Source organism: Capra hircus, chromosome 10 (genome assembly GCF_001704415.2).
Source record: "Capra hircus breed San Clemente chromosome 10, ASM170441v1, whole genome shotgun sequence".
In the NCBI taxonomy this organism is placed as follows: domain Eukaryota; kingdom Metazoa; phylum Chordata; class Mammalia; order Artiodactyla; family Bovidae; genus Capra; species Capra hircus.
Genome location: NC_030817.1, coordinates 53,608,335 through 53,630,732, shown reverse-complemented (window position 1 = coordinate 53,630,732; position 22,398 = coordinate 53,608,335). Strand labels below are relative to the sequence as shown.

Here is a 22,398-nt window from a genome sequence, read left to right as displayed (position 1 = left end):
TTTATTGGTATATTTTTACTTGCTGTAATGAATATAATTTATACTTTATTTGTATAAGTTAGGGTTGCCAGATAAAATACAGGATGCTCAGTTACATTTGAATTTCAGATAAATTATTAGTGTCTGAAATTCAAATGTAACTGGGAATCCTGTATTGTTTCTGCTAAATCTGGCAGCTCTTGTATAGATATATCCCCCAGTTATTTATACTGATCACTAATTGGCAGTTAAAAAAAAAAAAAAGGCTGAGTTTGTGCCGTTGCAGAAGTCATACTTTCTTCTGGAGACAGATATGAGAAGTTTTAGCTCCATGCTATTCTGATCGCAAAGACCAAGCAGTTTTCCTGGAAAGATTTTCAAAATGTATTATCATTATAATCGTCATGAAAATATTTGATGAGAACCCTGCATCACACTGTATAATAAATTTAAGTAGAAAAGTCAAAGCAGTGGTATTTTCATCAGGCCTTTGGATGTCAGGAAAAATTGTTCCACACTCAGCGAATATAGATAGGTGCGTTTGGGGCTGTGTTAAATCCAATTGTGTGAAGGTTCTGAATAATCAGGAGTGACAGCATAAGCACTTTCTCTTCAAAGTGATTTTTACAGAAAGCATTATTTCCTAAGGAAAGTACACATATAGCTCTCATAATGCTGAAAGAGCACTAATATATCAATTTATTGGTGCTGGTGTCATGAGCTGGAGTAGCAAATGGTATTCAGATTTTCAAATTGACTCCCTGTTGCTGTTGGGAGAAGGTCCCTTCCCATGAAAAAGCTTATTTCAAGAACTCCTAAAACCCTTTGGTTAGTTCCCATGTGAGAGAGTCTTTAAGACTCTTTACAGAGGGTTTTAACTTCACTCTGCAAAGCCAACTCAAACACAATGAAAAACAATAGTTTCGTTTTCCTCAATAAAAAGGAGGGAAAAAAGAATTTGAGTTGGGCTATGTAATTTCAGCTTCCCTAAATAAGTCCTTTGGAAAGTTGTGGGGGGAACAAGTGTGTGATTTTGGTCTTGGCACACAACTTTGGCACTTTTTTTTTTAATGTCTACCATGGATTTTCACAACAGATTTCTTCCCTGTATGATACGTCCCATAGCTAAGTAATAGGTCTGATGTGGGTGCCAAATTTTTCAATGAGGTTCCTTTCTAAAGGAGGGTTAAATAGTTCTCTTAATAACTTGAAAGAAAAAACACATTTAAGGTTTACCGCATTTCTTAGTCACAGGCTAAATGTTTTCAAGAGTTTTAAGACTTTGAGCCTATTTCGTTTTCAGAATATCCCCCAAGAAGAATGAAACATACAGAATTAATAAGTGGAACACTTCTGAAATGGCAGTAGCACTGCTTTCATTGAGGATGTCTTCACATTACCTTTCTGAGGTCCTCATGCGCTGAGTCTTGCCCAGCTCCATTCCTCGCCTGCTCTCTGTAGAGCAGCTTGGAAGCCTCAGGGCTGCTGACTCATGAATCCCTCGTGTTTTCACGTGGTCTGTGTGCATTGTGCTGCCATTTGCAGAAGGAGCATTCATCCCCCTTCTGACTTTAATGAGTACGGACAGAGAGGCACATTTTGTGGATGTATTTTCCCTCCCCATTAGGTGTAATGCTTCATGTAAGCAGCAAAAGTCATTTTCATTAAAAAGTAAACATGAAATCAGTGGCCAGAGCAAATTAATTGCTCCGTGGCTCGGTTCACTCTTGTCTGAGTAAGTTGGCCTCACTCTCTTAAATCTTTCCCTTAAATCTTAAATCTTTCCCACTCTACTTATAAACGTGATCATCTTCCCTTTTTAAAATAAAAAATAAGAGTCTTCCCTCACTCTGTTTAATGACTATCTATGCCTCTATTTTTATTTTATTTATTTTTTTAGTTTTTTTAACCACAGAATCTCTTAAGCCAGTAGGCAATGCTTACTGGCCTCATGGTGAAAGATTTCATTACTCTGGGGTAGATCCCGTGATGTTGTAGGTGAAATGAGAACTCATCTTCCCTCTCCATCCCCATCTGAACAAAATGTATTTCAGTGTACACTGGGAATGATGTATGTTCTAAGAAATACACATAGGCTGCTTTCTCACCTTTGTCCTTGTGTCTTCTCTTCTAGGTATCTCAGTAACAAAGAAGACCCATACATGTAAGTAATGCATCTTTTTTTCTTGTCCAAAGTTTTCTGCAGAATTGGAATTCGCATATGTCTGGCTGCTGTGGCCCTTCCAAGTATAAACTAATGTTTCAACTGTGATCCATGGTCAGTACAGGTCATACTTCTCTACCTGTAGTGGTTGGAAGTGGTACATCTCCACCTGTTTGTACTGAGTGTGTGTTAAAGAGGGTCTAGGCATAGTGTGATACATTCTAGCAATCCGAGGCATTCATCTTTAGAAAAACCATACAATCTAGCCAGGAGGATCAATTAATTACTTACTGGTCACCCTTACTCTGGATCCTTCTTAGAGGAGTTGGTATGTTTCCAGGAAACATCACCTTGATTTCTTTTAAACTTGGGTTTCCTTTTCCTCACCATTCACGATGTAGGTCGTTTTGTACTTGTGTCTGTGGAGCAGAGACACTGACCGGGAATCTGGGTGCTGCTGGTTGACCCTGAGTGTGGCCTTTGTGGGCCCTGGTAAATCGCATGGGTAGTTTGATGTGGAAACGTGTGCTGAATTTATCCTCTGTATTCATTCCCACCTCTCAGGTTCAACTGCTTTCATCAATTGCCTTCATTCGAACTCCACCATAAGTTTGCAAACTCACGTCAATGTAAAGTGTTGTGATTTGCATTCTGAGCAAATTTGACTGTGCCTTGAACCTCAGGATGAAATCAATATGTCATTGATGGCAGGCAGTCAACTTTCGCTGTAGTCGACCAGCATATTATTTAGACTTTGAATTAAGAGTGTCATTAGAATTTGATAACTATTTTAGACCACAGATACGTGCTACCTATGAGATATGTTTGGGCATCCTTCTAAGGCAAGCAGTGGAGATACTTATGGCACAATTTAGGGCCGACAGAGACGTGTCCCCCAATTTTTCCTATGTATGCTTTGAAAAGTTTTGATTTTATGTGAACCATTTGGAGGGGGAAAAAAATCTGTGTACCATCAAAGTAGTTTATCTTGTGCCTCGGTTGATTCTTAAAATCTGCTCTTGGATTTGTCTGTCTGTCTATCTGTATTTGTAGAAAACAAACATAAAAAGCAAAAAAGAAAAAAAAAAAACCACACACAAAAGCCAACAACCCCACCCAGTTTGATGGTTGCCTGACTCTTAGGTCCCAGTCCTGCAGTCTCTCCACGTGGCTCTCCCGTGGGCTCCAGTGGAATGTTAGTTTGAGGATAGAGGGAAGTTCAGGCCCGTAATGGACACATGCTCAGGACAGCACCTCGTCTCTCAATGCACAGTTCCAGCTGGCTGTCCCTCCACCAGGATAGTCTGTGGCCCTTAGTTTTCTGGGGGTTGTTTTGTCGTCGTCGTCGTTGTTGTTCTCGCTGTTGTCGGTGCATAATTGAGCTCATGATGACTGAGAGATTGACAGTGCAGGAGACTGAAGTCCTCTGTATATCCGCAGGGCAGGCATGGTACAGAGAGCTTCCTTGCACAGCCTTGCCCATGAGCTCGTCCCTGGCCTGGTGGGACCCACTCTAGAGGTGGTAAGTAATTCAGTCTTTCTGCTAGCTCAGTCCTGGGCCTCTCCCGAACAGGGGCGGATGATTGTGCCTGCTATTGATGGCGGTTTGGGGTATGGACTCCTGGCCACCTAGCAATATACAGAAAGCCGCTGACTGTTTGCATTATGACTTGGCTCCTGGATAAGTGAACAAAACCACTAGTTCAACTCCATTGGATTCAATGAATAGGACAGAGACCAGAGATGTTACTTAACATACAGACCATGTACCCATAAGGACCTTCAAGGAACTGTCATCCCTAAGGATAATTTCATTGGCCTGTTGCAGAAATAATAACCTGTGGTTGGATTGAAATGCATGGAAGGATTTGGGTGACAGCATGAGAGTGGTAGCTAGCGAGAAAAGGTGGCACTTCAGGCAGTGTAACAGGTTGGTCTTTCAGTGGAGGCTTACTGAACTCTATCAGATATACCTGCTTGAAAACAAAATCAAGATACAGCCAGAGTGGGTAGATTTTGAGTGCCTTTCTAACTATGAAAATCAGCAGGAAAATTCTTAGGGATTAAGCATAATGTAAATGTAGAAAGATTTAATACTTCCTTTATTGTGTAGCTTCGATATTACATTTATAAGAACGATTTAGATTGGAAATCATCTTGGTGTTTTTGGTTGATGTTTACTTTCATGATGTGGAGACAGGGCCCAAAATAAAATGTCCCAATGATAAGCTGGGAAGAATAGCATCTGAACAGACAGTTGACACAAAACTTTGCACATACCAAGGAGAAATTGAACTGTTCAAGTTGCATGTTAGTGAAAGTCTTCTATGACACTTAAACATGGAGATTGTTTTTGTCACTAAGCTTAGCAGACAGGCCATCATATTTCTGATCTTAGTGTCTCTACAGGCCCTGCAAGTCATGAGGAGGAGGAAAACAAATCAGTTCTTCCTCTAATAACCATCACCCAAATGACTTCTTTAGCATCTGTCTGATTTTTCTTGAAAACTGAACTTTCCCAACTTGCTGATCAGTTTTCTTAATATGTTAAATTCCAGCTCCTCCTAAATCATCTTGACATCTGTTCTTCAAAAAGTTTCACTCTCAGGGAAGTGTGTGAATTCATTTTTCGGACTATCTCGAGACTTCTACTTTTAGCCAGGGTTTGGCAAACTTCAGTCAAGGCTTGACTCATAATCACCCACAGCTGAAGTCACCTCCGATTAGCAGTTTCAACCTGAATTTCCTAACTGCCCTCACAGAGAGATTGTTCCACTTACAAATTAACATGTACAGTTGCAGAATATATTATCGGACCCGAGTGTCAGCTCACAGGTACACCAGTCAGAGGTGCAAGAACTACAAAACGAACCTGAATAGTTGTGACACTTGATCACATTTTAGGCCACCATGTTATCTGGAAAGTACAGGTATTGCTTCTTTAAAAAAACAAGTGTTTGGGGTGAGTTAAGCCATAAATTCCCAGGAAAAGAGATCTGATTGTTAGCCTCACAGAAATCCATAAGCATGGTCTTTGGAGACCGCTGATTCTCCTCGGTTCCTGGGACAGCCCTGTCAGTGTTGGCTTTACTTGGCAGGTGAGGAAAGGCCGAGTTTGGGGGCTTCTGCTATGACATCAGCATGACAGATCAAGGAATTCTTATGCTTGCGATGTTCTTCACTTGTCAACAGGAAATGTTCCTGATGGGTTTTGATGTGTGAACATAAAAGGGAGTTTTTATTTGTGGGATAGGGGTGTCCTTGAGAAATTTTACCGTGGTGTAGAATTTAATTTTCGTGGTTGATTATATAGCACCTGTATTTGGTTGGACACTTCCAAGATTGCTTTAGCTTTGGTGATTCACAAGTTTGTTCTGGTCTCTTTCCTGCTAAAATAGTACTGTGTGGATAAATATGTTTTTTTCTTGGAATCCACTGCTGTCTTTGTTTTTATTATTTGCCAAGGACAACTGTTCATTTGCTCCTGACTTCTTAATCTAATTCTGCATGGGTAGTTCTGCATTCACTAAAATGTTAGAAGATGACATATATGGAGATGAAAAAGTGAAAAATATAACAGATAATAATCTTAGCTATTTCCAGCTACTAGGGAGTTTACCATCATTGTCATCATCTTAGGGAATATAGCATCTAGTCACCACAGCGTGGACCAGAGAGATACCTGGCTGGCTCCTGGATTGCCTCCAGAGTGTCGGTAGACCATCATCACTCCCTGCTGTTCTCATCCTTGTTTATCCTCTTTATTCTTTTCTTAGAGATTTTTGTTTATTGAAGTATAGTTGAGTCACAATAATGTGTTATTTCAGGTGTACAGCACAGAGTGATTCAGATAGATAGATAGGGAGGTAGATAGATCTTTTTCAGATTCTTATCCCTTATACATTATTATAAAACATTGAGTACAGTTCCCTACTCTGTGCTATATAGTAGGTTCTTGTTGGTTATCTGTTTTATATAGTAGTGTATATATCGGAGAAGGCAATGGCACCCCACTCCAGGACTCTTGCCTGGCAAATCCCATGGATGGAGGAGCCTGGTGGGCTGCAGTCCATGGGGTTGTGAAGAGTCGAACACGACTGTGTGACTTCCCTTTCACTTTTCACTTTCATGCATTGGAGAAGGAAGTGGCAATCCACTCCAGTGTTCTTGCCTCGACAATCCCAGGGACGGGGGAGCCTGGTGGGCTGCCATCTATGGGGTCACACAGAGTCGGACATGACTGAAGTGACTTAGCAGCAGCAGCAGCAGCAGCAGTATATATATATTAACCCCAACACCCTAATTTATATTCCTAAATCATATCCCTTATATTTCTTGTTTAAGTCTCTTCTCCTTGCTTTCTTCCACACTCAGGGACTTCCAGACATTCAAAAATTACAAGTTACTCAGTAAGCAATCAGGAAAATTTGTCAGTGTAGTCCCACTGAGTGTCAGTTTTCCCTAGTAAATAAAAATAGAATATGCTTCTGAACCTTCTGGAACTTTGCATTTTAACCCAAATAACCATCAAAAGTGAATTTAGTACATTTGCAAAAATTGGTTGCATCAGGCTAACACCTAAGATAGAAAATTAAAGCACTGTGTTATTTATAAATAGGTTTTAGTTCTTAGAAGTAAAAATATTTTACTACAAATCAGAATATTTCTTTGAGAACTAACCCTTTTGTATCTTTAAAGAAAAAACTATTTACATTAACCAAGCAGACTTGGTTAATGTATTCACTTCTTACCCCCTAGAGACTTGGCTTTAAATCTGACTTAGAGAAAATTAGTTTTGAGGCCTCAACCTCCTCTCCGTGGATATTTGCTGATATCGCAAAGTGAACCCAACAGTTTGTCATGGTTGTTGCTGTTTACTCAGGAGGTCCGAGAACTAGACTCGCCTTATTTTCTTGTTTTCTTTTCCTTTCCTTGAGGCCATTCCTTTTGGTTGTAGACTCTTAGCAACCCCAAACTTGGGGCTCACCCACAGTGTTTTCACAGTCCAGGAAAACTCAAGAACCATTCTTGGCAAAGTGAATGGAAGGTGCTTTGGTTGTATAGTTAATTGGTTGCTGTGACAACCAGCGTGAGTCATGGTGTGACTCACGGCAATTATAATTTCAATTGCTGGCTGGATGTTTCATTGGGACAGACCTGAGAAGAAGCCACACTGAAGTTCTTTCAGTAGGCTTTCATCCAGCTCTCATCCACCCATTGACCAACAGCCACAAACTAGTGCTCACAAAGTTGCCAGAAGTTTAATTTCTTAGCTTGCTGAGACCGCTAGCCATCCCAGACACTAAGTTTGCTACCGATGGAACATGACCAAAATACAAGTGCTGGCCTCTTTAGAGGGCTACTCAATGGACAATTGTTTATTAAGGCTTTACTATGTACTGACAGATTCTTTGACCCCAAGGAGCTTACCCACTTAGTTCAAGATTGGGACTGCAGGAAAGTGTGAACACATAATCACAGGAAATAATCTGAAAATACAAAGGCTAAGTGTACAGTTTCCAGAAGTTTCAGCTCATAACTGGAAAGCAGATTAAGCCAGAAAAGTGAAAGAGGAGAAGAGCATTAGAGAGACCTCCAGGATTCTGACACTGTGACCCAAGCATACAGTAGCAATGAAGGGAGCGGTGAATGTTTAACCATGGATGCTAAAAACGACCCTTGCTCCTCCTCCTCTCCCCCTGTTCTCACCCAGAGGAATACCTACTTTGTTCCTTCAAGATCAGTTAATCCGAGGAAGTAAAAATCCCCCGAACTGTCTGGAGACATTTGCCTTGTTTAGACTCAGCCTGCCTGTCTAGAGCCAAGCTCTTTGAACTATACAGGATTCCTCTGTCTCATCATATTAAGATATAAATGGATCACATTTGGCCCTGCCAGTCAGTTCTTCCAAGGTAGGAGATTTACATAGTCTAAAAATCCACCATTCCTGGTGGGGATCTGTGAATTCCATTAAAAATCTGAATCTTTAGCTAAGTGTTTCCATCAGAGCATCCAACTGGTTCATATTTGCTGTCTATGGACCTCAAATTTGTGAACTGAATTTGGAAAAAAGTATTTGTGTTCTCATTTGAGAACATAGGTTCAAAAGGGTGAACTGAGATGAGGAATAGCTCTTTTAAAGTCCATGATTACAAGACTTCCCTGGTGGTCCAGTGGTTAAGACTCTGTGCTTCCAATGCGGGGTATGTGGGTTTGATCCCTGGTTGGAGAACTAAGATTTCACATGCCACATGGCATGGCCAAAAAAAAAAAATTGTGACCAGTGCTAGAAAATAAAAATGCTTAGCCTACCAAGTACTGGTGTCTACTTGATGGATTTGTTGTATATTTAATGAAACTCTTGTACATGATTGGGCTGATCGTTAAAGAAGAGCTGTATGTCTTTTCAGGATTTTGTGTTACTTCAAGTTCAATAATAATCGTAATAACAGTGGTGATAGGAATGTTGAAGGTTCCAGTAGGTGCTATGGTAGCAACAGGAGCTATCACTTACTAAGCAGTTCTGATATCCCAGGCATTATGTTCGGCGATTTACATGAATTTCCTCATTTAATCTTCTCATTGGCCCCATGAGCTTTGTCCTACTTGCACCCCCAAGTTGAGATGAGGAAATTAGTCTGAGAGATCAGTCACTTAGAGAAGTGAGACAGCTTGCAAACTCATGCATCTAGCTGGAGAGGGGCAGAGCCGGGACTCAGAGCAGATTGACTCTGGGCACGTACATGAGGGCCACATTGTTATCTCCAGTATCGGCAGTGGGTAGTCACCACGGAGCACTTGCTAAGTGTTAGATGCTTTTCTAAACATTTTGTATGTGTTGTTTCATTCCATCTTTCCCATAATCTTGTGAGGGAGGTATTGCTACTATCCCCCCTCTACAGGTGAAAACTGAGGCCCAGGGTTCTACAACCAGCTGGTGGGTGGTTTAAGCCAACCCGCAGAACCACAGAATGAAGAAAAGAACTTCAGTCCTTAGAGTGATCGTTCCACTCAAAAATATAGGAAGAAAGTCAAGTGTAACAGTCATTCCTACAATTGACTCAGATTTTCTTTTACTTTACAACTGTTTTACCTACACAGACTTCTAATCTTGGTGATCAACTGATTACAAAAAAACAATACGTTATTCCCACTATATGAAAAAGTTAATTTAAACCAATTGAACTAAAACAATCATTACTTATCTTTTTTTCAAAGAAAACTGAGTTTAATTATTATTGCACATGTTTGGGTATTCTGTTTATGAACCAAGTCTGTATGATGACTAATAATATAAATACATTATTACTTATTTTTTAACAACCTAATCTCACTCATCAAAGAACAAACCTCCATTTAACACCATTATTCATACACCTCAACTGATTCCACGATAAAATGATAGTTTTAAAATGGTTATTTTTGCTTCTAAGATAATCATGTTCCTTGCACTAGTGGTAATATGTATTTCTGACAGCAGGAACCTGTTTTCCACTGCATCAAAACCTTTAACAGTTATTTATGGCATTTATAAGAAACTTGCATGTTAGCATTCTTTTGTCAGATCAACTTGATAATTCATGTGTAACTATCATTGCCACTAAGAGGTAGAATAATTCAGGATACTGTGGTTTCCCTAAACCTAACCAAAAACAAACAAAACCATGAAAGCTAAAAGTTCCTTAGGGAACTGAAATGTATATCAAAGGGATGTGTAGGAGAATTAAACATCTGGGTTTCAAGTATGCTTGAGAGTACCTGAATTTTGGATTGGGTTTGCAGTCATACCAGCTTCTCTCTTTATTGAGATCTGCACCCAAAGGACTAAAAAGAAGCAGAGGTATTATCCAAGTGTCTGAAATATGAAAAAAGTTACTGTCTACATGAACTTTATGAATTACACAAAAAATTGCCCACTAAGTCTATCAAATACACTTGCAGGAAGTTAGTGAATTCAAAGTCACATGGTCCTTTTGATTATAATTGATGTCTATAACTGCACAAATGATGACTAAGTTTTTCATTTCCACGCTATTCAATTACCCTTTTTCCTGTGACTGCTAGAGCTTCCTCAGAGTTCTCCACCCACTTCACCTCCACCTCTGGGTACACATTATTCCTATGTAGGATTAATAGCTTTGTTTGTCTTGTTTTGCTTTGTTGAAATTGTAGGCATGGATTTTAGCCCCTCATGTCTTAAATGCTTAAACATCAAGCATAAATTAGAGGGCTGCTACTGCTGCTAAGTCACTTCAGTTGTGTCTGACTCTGTGAGACCCCATAGACGGTAGCCTACCAGGCTCCCCTGTCCCTGGGATTCTCCAAGCAAGAACACTGGAGTGGGTAAATTAGAGGGCATATTGAAGAAAAGAGCAGAAATGGCAAGAATGTGCAAGATTCAGGTTTGGATTCAGAGAGACTTAATCCATACATCTTTTACTTTAATCATCCCGTTTTGGAGGAGAGAAGGAGGAGACTCTATGGTGGATGATCCAGATACCTGGGATACTGGAATCTAAGGAGGGAGGGCCAGAAAGCAGACCACAGCCAATCCCTGTACCAATTGCAGGTGGTCGGGAGTCAGATTTTATTAGCTTAATATTCCTAACACCTACTCTGTGTGTGGCAGCATGTTAGACACAGCATAAAACAGAAGGTTTACCTGTTAATCCTCACTCTCCAGTAGTTTAGTCTACATCTGAGTAGAAAGGACACTTGAGGAACTTTTAGTGATGAAGTTGCAGAAGAATGCAGGGCTGTGATTTAATCGGATGGTCTGTCTGAGTGGGCAACCCAGGCGGGGAGCTGAACTGGATCAGCTGGAAGAGTAGTGAGTAGCTGGAAGATCAGCTGGAAAGTAGATTGATGGAGGACTTGGGGTGGGTGGTTGTACAAACCTATCTGACTAGAGTAGAGTATTAACAAGAAAAAGACAGGATGTGAAGAACAGAGATAAGATTTTGGCTTTATCTCATAACCAGTGGGAACCCACGAGATGGGTGTGAAAAGCACAGTGACCTGTAAACAATGTTTTTATTGCTGTCATTTAGTGAGCATCATAGGAATCACACATTCCGTACTTCAGTCCCTTTTCTGAACTCCAACAAAATTCTTAGCCTCAGATGGAGGTTCTTTTCTGGTCTTTCCTCTGATCACCTGTGTAAAAAAAGGGCTTATTGAGCAGGAAAGATTCAGTCCAAAAAGAGAAGGCTGTTCTAATTATTAAAGAAAAAGTGTTTCATTCTTTTTCTCTCTCCATCTTCCCAGTTTGAAGGTCTAATTTTAAGACCAATGCTTGCCATTTCATTAAAATCAGAGGAATGAAGCAAACAGTGAAACCTGAAAAATACATACATTCTTTGAATTACGTGGCTAATGTTTCTTTTTGCTTTCTTTCATTCGTGCTGCTAATTGGCTAAGGCAACCGTAATATACCAAGAGCCTGTATCTTTCCAACCCTCTTCAACTCAGCCACGCAGAGCTTTCTAAAAATTTGAACCCTACATTCCCAATTTTGCTCACTCCTTACATAGACAAAGTAAATAGCCTTATTATTTTTCATAAGCCCAAAGAATTATTTCCCTCACATGACTGCACAGTACAGTTCAAAGCTAGCTAATGATATGTCCTTTTCTCTTTGTTATCCTTTCTTAATTTCACAAGAATGAGTTTCTATTGTTACACTTAATACTGAGGTTCAGATGTAGCATTCTATTGGCTGCACGTTCAGAAAAGTCTTCAGTATGTAATGAACCATCTCACGGTAATTTATCTGTCTCTCTTCCCCGTGTCTTTTTGCGTCGACAAAACTGAAAATTCGCTTTCCCTCACCAAGTTGGGGCATCGAGATAATTGATTGTTACCAGTCTCTGCTGTTCGTAGACAGGATAACACCAGTGCCTCTAGAGAACAGGTGAAAACTAAACTCTGTCCCCCGAGGCCAATGAAATAGCTGTTTGGTCCCTTGTGTGAAACTTCCTAATAACTTAACTGGGCAGCCTCTGGGTCCCTGGAGGCCTTCTCCACAAGAGTATTCCCTCTCTTTGTTAAGATTGCTTATTAAAAATGATTTTATAATGAAGTTGCCTCAAATAGCAGCTCTTTTCCTGGTTGTCCTTGAAGCTGTGGTGAAGAATCTCAGAGACAACTGTCTAGGGTTTTCCTCCTTGTTAAAAACTTCTCTCTCACCACGGTTACTCTTGATTTTTAAGGAGACAGAGTCTAACTGACACAAGTCCCTCTCCAGTTGATTATGTCGCTTAAAATCCTGTGCAAGGCATTATCGCCAGGTGAGCTTGTCATTCGGGCTCAGACATCGAATTGATCAACATGGATGGAGGATGTTTAAGTCTGCTGTGGGAGCAAGGCTGTCGGGTTTCCCTTAGAAAACCTCAGCGAAGGAATGTGACTGCTAACTCTGCCCCAATGCCATCAAAACCATGATGTCTAATTATTGTATTTCTTTGGTCCTAGGTGTCTAACTGCAGACTAACCACTTTCCTGCCACAAGGGACTGTCGTGAAGGAGAATCAAAATAAAAAAATTAGTGTTGCTTTCTTTGCTACCCATGTACTGTATAAATTCAAAGACTTTTTGTAAATGTAGGCTATTAGGAGAAAAATCGCTTGGTGGTGGTTCACATCATCAGCTTGGCTTTCTGGCTTGAAAGAGCTTTGATGAACTGGTATATGTCATGAGAAGAACGATAACGCAGTTGTCAGGAAGGCTCACCATAGGAAATGTGTTCCTCACACTTGGTCTCCCAGTGGCCAGGTGCTCAGGAAACAACAGACCGTATAAAGCTGGTAGTGACAGATTCCACTTGAAATATTTTTCTAACTTTAAGGCTTGTCAGGCAGTAAATCTGCAGAGCAGGGCACTCAAGATGCAGCTTGGCACCCCTCTCGCTTTGCTATGTGAATAGAGTAGAGCGCCGATAATCAGAAGGACTGTTGCGACTCTCTTAGTGGAGATGTCAGTCTTGCGGTGCTAGGATCATGTGCTACAAGCATGCCGTGGCTGGGACTTCCCTGGAGGTCTAGTAGTTAAGAAGCTGCCTGGCGATGCAGGGGAGGTGGGTTTGATCCCTGGTCGAGGAACTGAGATCCCACATGCTCCAGAGTAACTGAGCCCACGTGCCGTGACTACAGAGCTTGTGCCTCACAGCTAGAGTCCTTGCCCCACAACAAAAGATCCAGCTTGCTGCCACGAAGACCCCAGGCAGCCAAATAAATAAATAAATAAAATTTTTTTTTTTTAAAGAAGAAAGAACGTGCTTTGGCCGAATTCTGTTCTCTGAGACCAGATAGATTAGAAAATACAACCTTTACATTCAGCAGTGTGTACTGCCTCCTCTCCCAAATCAAAAGAAAAGAAAAAGAAAAACTATGTCTTGCTTTGGGATTCCACTGTCAGCAGGATCTTATTCCACCTCCTTAACCTTTGGGGTGCTCTGTTGCCTGAGGAATCGAAACTATCAATACTTAGTATGGGAAACAAGGCCCTTCGCAGTCTGGTGTTAATCTTTCCACTGCTCTCTCCCTGGCTTCTGAGCTGGCAGTTTCTGCCACTGTCCATGACTAGTTCCTAGATGACTCTGTGCATGGGTACACCTCAGTGCCTTTGCTTCTGTTGCACCTTGTTTATCCAGGAATGGCCTTCACCGAATTCCGTGCCTGTGGAAGTCTTACTGCTCCACCAAAGGCCAGTGCAAATAGCAACATCTGTGCAAAGCCTTCTCTGATCCCACCTTGCTAAATTAATTTAACAGCTCCTCTGCCCCCAGGGGACATTGTTAAGGTGACAGGATAGAAAATATATTGTAGATTAGTTGCAGTTCTGTGGTTTTTTCTCACTAGATATGCTTTAATTACCCTGGTGTATCTTGGTCTTAGTAGAGTTATTGGTATTTACCATGTGCTCCGTTGATTTCTGTAGACTTTTTTTGTTTTTTTAAGATTTCTTTTTTGGTGTGGACCATTTTTTAGAGTCTTTATTGAGTTTGTTACAATATTGTTTCTGTTTTATGTCTTGGATTTTTTTGATGCCAAGGCACATGGGATCTTAGCTCCCCAACTAGGGATCGAACCCACACTCCTTGCGTTGTAAGGTGAAGTCTTAACCACTGGACTGCAAGCAAAGTCCTTTCTGTAGACTTTAAATGTGTGTGTGTGTGTGTGTGTGTGTGTGTACATACAATTTTAGACCACTCTTCTTGCACATTTCATTGTAGGAAAAAATAATCTTTTCCTTGTTAACAGCTATAAGGGAGAACAGATATTTATTATTTGAAATTATACTGTGAGATTTGTACTATATTATTTTGGAAACCAATATTAGAACTCAAAGGGCTTCTTAATGTCTGACAATTTACTAGATGTATTCTGAATCTCAGTTTCAAGACTGCTTGCTTTATTTTTTTAATTGATCAAATTGCTCTGTTTTATTTTCTTTTAATTTTTTAAATTGAAGTATAGTTGATTTATATGACTGCTTGCTTTGAGGTTTCCATTAGGAGTTTGTAAGATTTAAGCCAGAATCTCATCCAGAAAATTTTAAAATATTCATATAGTATATAAAGATGCAGAGTGTGTTATTTTTTGGAGCGACTGTTTTGACACTGTTTGCATTATCCACACAAGATTTTATAAACCAGATCATCAAATCTATAGAGTAAAAAGAAAAGAGATGTTTTCAGTTACTACTGGCATCTATTAAAATGCGAAGGAGAAAACTACCTACTAGAAAAGAGAATTGGCTGATCTTCCCAAGAACGGAGAGTATGTTCTATCAAGGGAAATATCCTGGATCTGTCTGGTCTCTAGAGGAAAAAGCTATCTTGATTTGTTAAACAATTCAGGAAGTAAATGTTCTGATAATCCTAGATTACTTACTGAATCATAAAGTTAATTCTGGAAAGAAATGACATTTATTTTTCAAGGTCAGAACATGTGACGTTGCTATGTCTGTCTGGTCTGGAATGTTTAAGTATGTTTCCTTAACTTAGCAGGGACCACTGATTTCAAAACTGTTGTCCACTTTGTAAGTAGCTGCACACAACCATGATTTCTGTCTGCTATTCCTTGGAGCCCTCTGTTTTTCAAGGCTTATGTGCAGCTTCCTCCCCAGTTTTGTTTGTAACTTTAACTTGAGACAAAACATCAGGAGCAAGATTATCCCCTGCAGTATCAATTCCTTGAGTGGAAACCTTGCTTATAAATGAACGGATGAGATGTGACCCAATAAAAGAATCTATTTTAATTTTAATTTATTTCCTGATGGCCTTTTATGCCTCCTTAGGCGATGACCTAACCAGTTCCACCTTAACACTGATTTTTTTCTTTCTTCCAAGGTCAAAAAGCACTTTGGGATGATTGTACTCAGAGAATGAAGGTTCTTTGCCTCTAATGTAAAGTCCATCCCTTCATATGAAATCTAAATCCAAGTTTTCTCAGCTTCACAATAATTCTTCTTTTGTTATGCATCTGTTAACAAGCTGAGTGACAACAGAATGGACGTAAGAGATCTTTAGGGACTTGAAGTTTTTTTTCATAGAAGCATCATCTCTGGTAGCCTCTTTCATCCCTTTCCTTTCTCAGATGGGAGGGTTTGTTGTTGTTGTTATTTTAATTGGAGGATAATTACTTTAAAATATTGTGATGATTTTTGTCAAACATCAACATGAATCAGCTGCAGGTATACCTGTGTCCCCCGATCCTGAACCCCACTCCCACCTTCCTTCCCACCCTATCCTTCTGAGTTGTCCCAGAGCACTGACTTTGTGTACCCTGCTTCATGCATCGAACTTGCACTGGTAGACTGGGGTTTTTAATAACACAGGAAGAGGGACTATCTTCGTTTCATGCTGCAGTTTCACACAGCAAAGTGCAAAGTAGAAACTGTCCTAAAAGGCAACTGAACCCATGGTTTTCCAGACTGGAAAAGGAAAAGGTGTTATGCCTTCATGCATACACACCACCATCCCTCTGCCAAAAAAAAAAAAAAAAAAGTTCTGACTGACTGATACCTCTAAATCAAAGAACTTTCCATGGCCTGATTTGTGGAAGTTACCTAATCCTGCGTATAATTGGGGTGATTTGAGAGATGGGAAAATGTTCTCATTTTCATTATGGGAGCCACTGGGGGACAGTATCACTTAAAAGACTATGTTTTTATTGCCCTAAATTGCTTTACCTGAGATTCTATTGATGTGCTTCTCTTAAGTTAGATTTCTAATGAATAAAATGACCAATATGGGTCCCATTCTCACGGATTCTCCTAGTGCTTAAGCTCCTCTTTAATAGCCGATCTGTTCCAGAGCCTCACTTATAGGGAAGAATTCTGAACAGTTGGGTTAACTTCTAACCCAGGAGAGAAGAGCCAGCTTCTAACATTCTGCATATAGCCTAAGCGTCTACATACTGTCCATCATTTGCCTGTATTCATACAAGAGTAAAACCCCATGATGAAATTTCCTGTATGATCAGCATTAAGTTAGCTCACCTCTTAATGCCAGACTTAGGAAACTTCTGGAACAACCCTCGGCATGAAGATGAGGCTGGGATGACCTCACAGTGAATCAAGTGAAGTTCTACCCTGTTCTCATCTGAAGTTCATCGCTGTTCCCAACTTGTCACTCCACTGAGGTATCCTTAAAGAAATGGCTATCTTAGATTGGGTTCCCTAGAGAATAGACTCAGAGACACTGAGATTTATATACAGAAAGCTGATTGGGGAATACTCTTAGGAACAACAGCTATAAGGAGTGAAGGAAGCTGGATTGGGCAGGAGAAATTGAACTGTCATATAGCTGCAACTGGAGTTCAGCAGACACCACAGACAGATCAGAAGCAGGCATACAGTTTTTGAGAGATATCCTAGATTGAGGCAAAGGGACTGGATATTTTACCCTAAATCAACCACCCACTGGATACCAGCTGCGCCCAGGGGAAAGCATCATCTTGGGCAAGGCAGCTCCCTTTAGCTAAAGACAAGGCTCAGAAAACAACTCAGCTGTGAGCCACTGGCAGTCAACACTCTGGGCCCAGGGGAAATAAGGGCCTCCATCCTACAGGGAGGCATCTGGGTGGCACACCATAGCATTTGCAGGGGAGCCAAAATGGACATTAAATTTTGTGAAAACATGTTTTCTTTATTTAAAATGACATACATTTTATTGCTTAGCTAGGATTTAAACTAATAAAATATATGCTTGGCCTCAGCATTACGGTATACCAAAATTGCAAATGCCAAAGGAAAAAAAATATTTTTTTTTCTGTTGAGTAAGGTTCTTCATTAGAATTTCTGGTCCTGGATATGTGCATTATAAATCATGTGTGTGCAATTCCACATAATGCATTATTTTTCCACACATGGACATTCCAGAGAGTTAACACATTTTTCTCAATTAAAAGAAATAGATAACACATTTCCAACTCTGGGCTCATGTGAAACGTATTCACATATGAACAAGAAGATGCCTACTTAACACGTGTTACATGTTACTTTTCAGATTTTGATAGTCTGCTACTGTTTTATAATTGAGATGCAGTATCTGAAATATTTTGCAGGGCCATTTTATGTACATCATGTCTCTCTTTTTTTGTAGTTTATGGGACTCCACCCTCATTTTGCCTTTTAGCAACTACTTGCCAAATAAACTTCAGAATTAGGTTGGAGATTAGTAGTAGGTGTCAGTGATGAGAACCATGATGAGCCAATAATCCCAGGCCCCAGCTGCTGTTGTAGAGGAAAAAGTTTCTCACTAGTGATCAGTGGTCAAGTACAGAATGAATTTTAGTTTCATTCCTTAAAATCTCAACATAACCTCTGATGTAGCAAAATTTGGCTTCAATTCTACTCCTAAGAATGAGAGATCCCAATCTGAGAAAAATTTATCCAAACTGTCTTCATGGAGTATTATAAATGGGAGGGAAAATGTAAGTGTTTCCACTCTTTTCACCTTGGTTCAAGATACTCCACCCCACCTCACCCCCACCGTTGCAACACAAACCCCAGCATTCCAAAGCCCCAGCTTTGTCTTTATGTTTTTCTGAGGTTTCCACAAATCAACACCCCTGTTGCCTCCAGAACACAGAAGCTCAAAACACCTTGCAGATCTGAACAGGAGCTTTCCAGTTTCACAGATGCTGAAGCTACCAACAAATCCCCTAACCTGTCGCGTTCAGATGGAGCCAGGGTTTATCTCAATGGTATTCAGCTTCATGGCTTTCCACGGTTCAGTTTCTGTGCTTCTGCCTTGGAAAAGAGGGCCCCTTTCAGGTTAATAGTGAAGTTAATTCAGATTATTCTGTCCCTTATCCAAAGAGGAATTAATAGATAGGAGCCACCCTTTACTTTGTCTGAAAGCTTCCATGGTTCCAAGAGGTCCTACCTGGGAAAATCCCCAGCCATTATGTTGGAAATCCCTGTGTCTGAGATCTTGTGAAAGGAATTCTGAAGCTGCCCATGAATGTCAATGACAGCCTGATCAGTCTGCCCTGGGTATTACCATAATAATTACGAAGTCCTGACAGATGGCAGCTTTTCAAGTGGCAAAATCATTGGGAGGACAGTCTCTTGTACCTGACTCTTGGGAGAAGAGTCTCATATATGCTATATCAAGTAACCCATCTAAATTTGCCATTTCACAGATTATGTCTGACCCAAATCATCCCATTGCATGAGCTGTGTACCCACGCCACTTCTTTGCAATATAAGTTGATAGTGCAAATCACAGTGATTTATATATATATATATATATATATATAATTAGCTAATGAGCTGAAATGTAAAGTAATTTCTATTTTCAATGGACAGGATGAATCTGCTCCTTAACTTTTTCCTGGAAAAAAGTAGCTCCATATATATATATATATATATATATATATATATATATAGCAAGAATTTGTGAGTGATTCACATTACTGTCAATTACATGCCCTTATTATGTATTACAACCACCAGGCAGCTGTCCAGGAAAACACAAGTCTGAAAATGCTTCTGTTTTAAGAAAATTAAATTCATGGTTGCTCCTCATGTGGGCATGTGCAGCATCAGGCAAGAAGCTTCTAGTTTCTTGCCAAAAAAAGGGATAGAGCCTTGCTACTTCACCTGAATTGAACAGCCACTCTGACATCCTTGATTCCAATGCCCAGCAGCAGGGCTTGGTTTGGGTTTCTAAACAGACGTGTTTGTTTGTTTGTTTCAGTGTGTGTTCTAAAACACAGACTTGTGTTATAAACCAGTGTTTCTAGTTCTGTGTCACAGCAGTGCCTGTGTGTTACCGGAAAAGTCAGAGTCCATGACAGTTTAGGGCTCTTCTACCTATTTAAAAGCTGGCCTCTTTGTGGCTATGTTCCTTCAAATGTCTCTTTTTTTAAGTATAGATGAAGCTACAGATGAAAACACTACATTTGCCATTGGGTCGCTGTACAGTTTAGGGCATTCAGCTTTTATATGGGTAAAACAAAGGCCCACTAGGGTTCAGAGAAGGCAATAGCACCCCACTCCAGTACTCTTGCCTGGAAAATCCCATGGACAGAGGAGCCTGGTAAGCTGCAGTCCATGGGGTCGCGAAGAGTCGGACACGACTAAGCAACTTCACTTTCAATTTTCACTTTCCACTTTCATGCACTGGAGAAGGAAATGGCAACCCACTCCAGTGTTCTTGCCTGGAGAATCCCAGGGACGGGGGAGTCTGTTGGGCTGCCATCTATGGGGTCGCACAGAATCGGACACGACTGAAGCGACTTAGCAGCAGCAGCAACAGGGTTTGTCAAACGGATTCCTCCTGCAAATATTATAAAATTTAACAAAATATCTTTAAAGCATGCAGTCAAAGTTGCCCAAATTGTTTATGCATTAGAGAAAGCTGTGAGAATTACTTGATATCTTTCCAGTAGTGAGTCTTTAACTACATTTGTATCTGATTCATAGAACAGGGCATTTCAAATAATGAAATGTTTAGTAGCAATGAAAGCGGCCTTCACGTTATCTGTGACCAGATACACTGTGCCTAAGTCATGTAAGTGCTTAAAAGAAGAAATAGTTGAAAGACAAAGGATTGTGAGTTGGGTACAATCAGTTTCACTTCTGCCTTTGTTTGCATGCTGATTCAAGCTAAAACAGAAACGTAGTTTTTTTTAGATGGTTGATGAAGTTTGAATATGAACTGGTAGTTTAGATGATGTTAAAAGATTTTTTAAATAATATTGTCAGGTAAAATAATGGCCTGGCAGAGTTTTTTTTGTTTGGTTGGTTTTGTTTTTCTTTAATCTCTATCAGAGATGAATACTAAAGATTTTATGGGTAAAATGAGAAGATATCTAAGATTTACTTTCAATTGCTCCAGAAAAAAAGTAAACTGGGGATAGAAGAAATCAGAGTGACCAAATGTTTACCAGGGAGGAGAGGAGGAGTACATGAAGATGTATTAAACTATTCCATTTTTTAATAAACTGGAAATGTTTTAATAGATTACTTTTTTTTCACCTTCTTGTCTGGGACTTATAAGAAGATGATTTGTACATTGGAGATTTGATCACCTTGGAAAATTAAGGAGAAAGAAGTGACACTGATGAGCTTGTCAAATTCAGAAAGTTGATAAGAATCTCTTAAAAATCCATGCATTGCTGTAAAAATTGTTATCATGCCTATAAGAAAAATGGCCTTTTATCTTAAGGCTCCCTCACCTTCACTCTAGGTAGGGAAAAGATACACGTGTTATACTGCTCTATTTAAAATGGATAACCAACAAGGTTCTGTTTTATAGCACAGGGAACCCTGCTCAATGTTATGTGGCAGCCTGGATGGGAGGGGAGTTGGGGGAGAATGGACACACGTACATGTGTGGCTGAGTCCCTGCGCTGTGCACCTGAGACTATCACAACGTTGTCGATCAGCTATACCCCAAAACAAACAGTTTTAAAAAGAAAAAGATATGAGTGTTAGTTGCTCTGTTTATAAACCTTTTCAATGGTCATAAAGGCCCAGGTTTGAGAATTGAATGGATCAGAGTGTTTATTTGTTGATCTCCCCTCCTGTATTTGAGGTGTGGACAGTTTCTCAGGGAGTTAGAAAATGTCTTGTTCAAAGTCAGTTCCAGTTGCTTTTACAGAAGTGGAAGCAAGACTGGAACCCTTGGAAACCAGTACTCTTTTCAACTCTTATCATGCTACCTCAGTCTTGTCCTTAAAAATACTCATTAACAATCTGTTCTCTGGGGATCAAAGCAGTGTTCTAAATCCAGACCAGTGACTATGTGCCAGATGCTCATTCTGCATAGTGTGGCCCCAAATTATCTTTTCTTTTATTGAGCACCATTTTCAAGTTGTATGATAAGTCCCAGAAGAGAGAATGTTTAATTCTGTTCTTCCTCCTCTGGCTTTTCATAGACTTTCCGTCAGGAACAGGTCAATATACTCAAACAACAATCTAGGCTGACAGGAAGATACACTTAGCCTAGTGGTTGCACAGCATCCTCAGCCTCTGGTACAGGGCCTCTCTCAAGGCCTTTTGTAATTTAAGCTGAAATTCCAAATATCACAATTGAAATAGGGATGTTTTTCTCTGACTGGAAAAATGGATCCTGTTTAGCATTTGTGGCCAAATTCTTTTCAGCGCAAACTTCCCTGCTAAATTTCCTCTTCTTTGCATTGTATATAAGTGCAGCTCATTGGGATAAAGTAGATCAGAGTGGCATGTATAAAATAATGTTTACCCAATATTTTCAAGAGTTTTAAAAAGAGCAACCTTCTAATTCCTAAAAACATAATTATATAAATAGATGGGAAAATAGAAATATAGATAGATGTTAGTATTGCCTATAGAGAGACCAGCCACAGGGTTTGTGTTTTCATTCAAGAATTGTCCTGCTGTTACTGACCTCCTAATGTGTAGAAAATACTGGAGACAGAGAAAGAAAATACTGGATCTTTATTACTACCGCCACTCCCTTTTTTTTTTTTTTTTTTTTTTTTTTTTTGGAGGAGGAGGCAAGGGTGCGGAGACAGAAAAGTACACAAATCTAAGTGTTTTGGAGACAAGTGCTGCAAAGAAAACAGATGACATAGGATTCTCCCCCGCCTCAAAACTGGGGCCTCCTGGAAATCACTTGGGATGAAAATGTAGCGAAGTAACATTTCAGAGCATGAAGGAAGGTGAAGAGAAAGCAGAACATTCCAGGCAGAGGTGGATGAGCGTTCAGTGCACAAACATGGCTGTTTGTCTTGTCCCTGGGATACTTCATCCTGAGG

The 22,398-nt window shown here is 40.0% G+C and overlaps 1 protein-coding gene across 1 annotated transcript in view; it reads left to right on the top strand.

Moving 5' to 3' along the window:
- RORA (RAR related orphan receptor A) overlaps positions 1–22,398 on the top strand; it is an 807,273-nt gene that overhangs the window by 605,974 nt on the left and 178,901 nt on the right. The window contains exon 2 of the mRNA XM_018053543.1: positions 2,114–2,143. Within this exon, the coding sequence (XP_017909032.1) occupies positions 2,114–2,143 (30 nt within the window). The remainder of the gene's footprint in view (positions 1–2,113; positions 2,144–22,398) is intronic.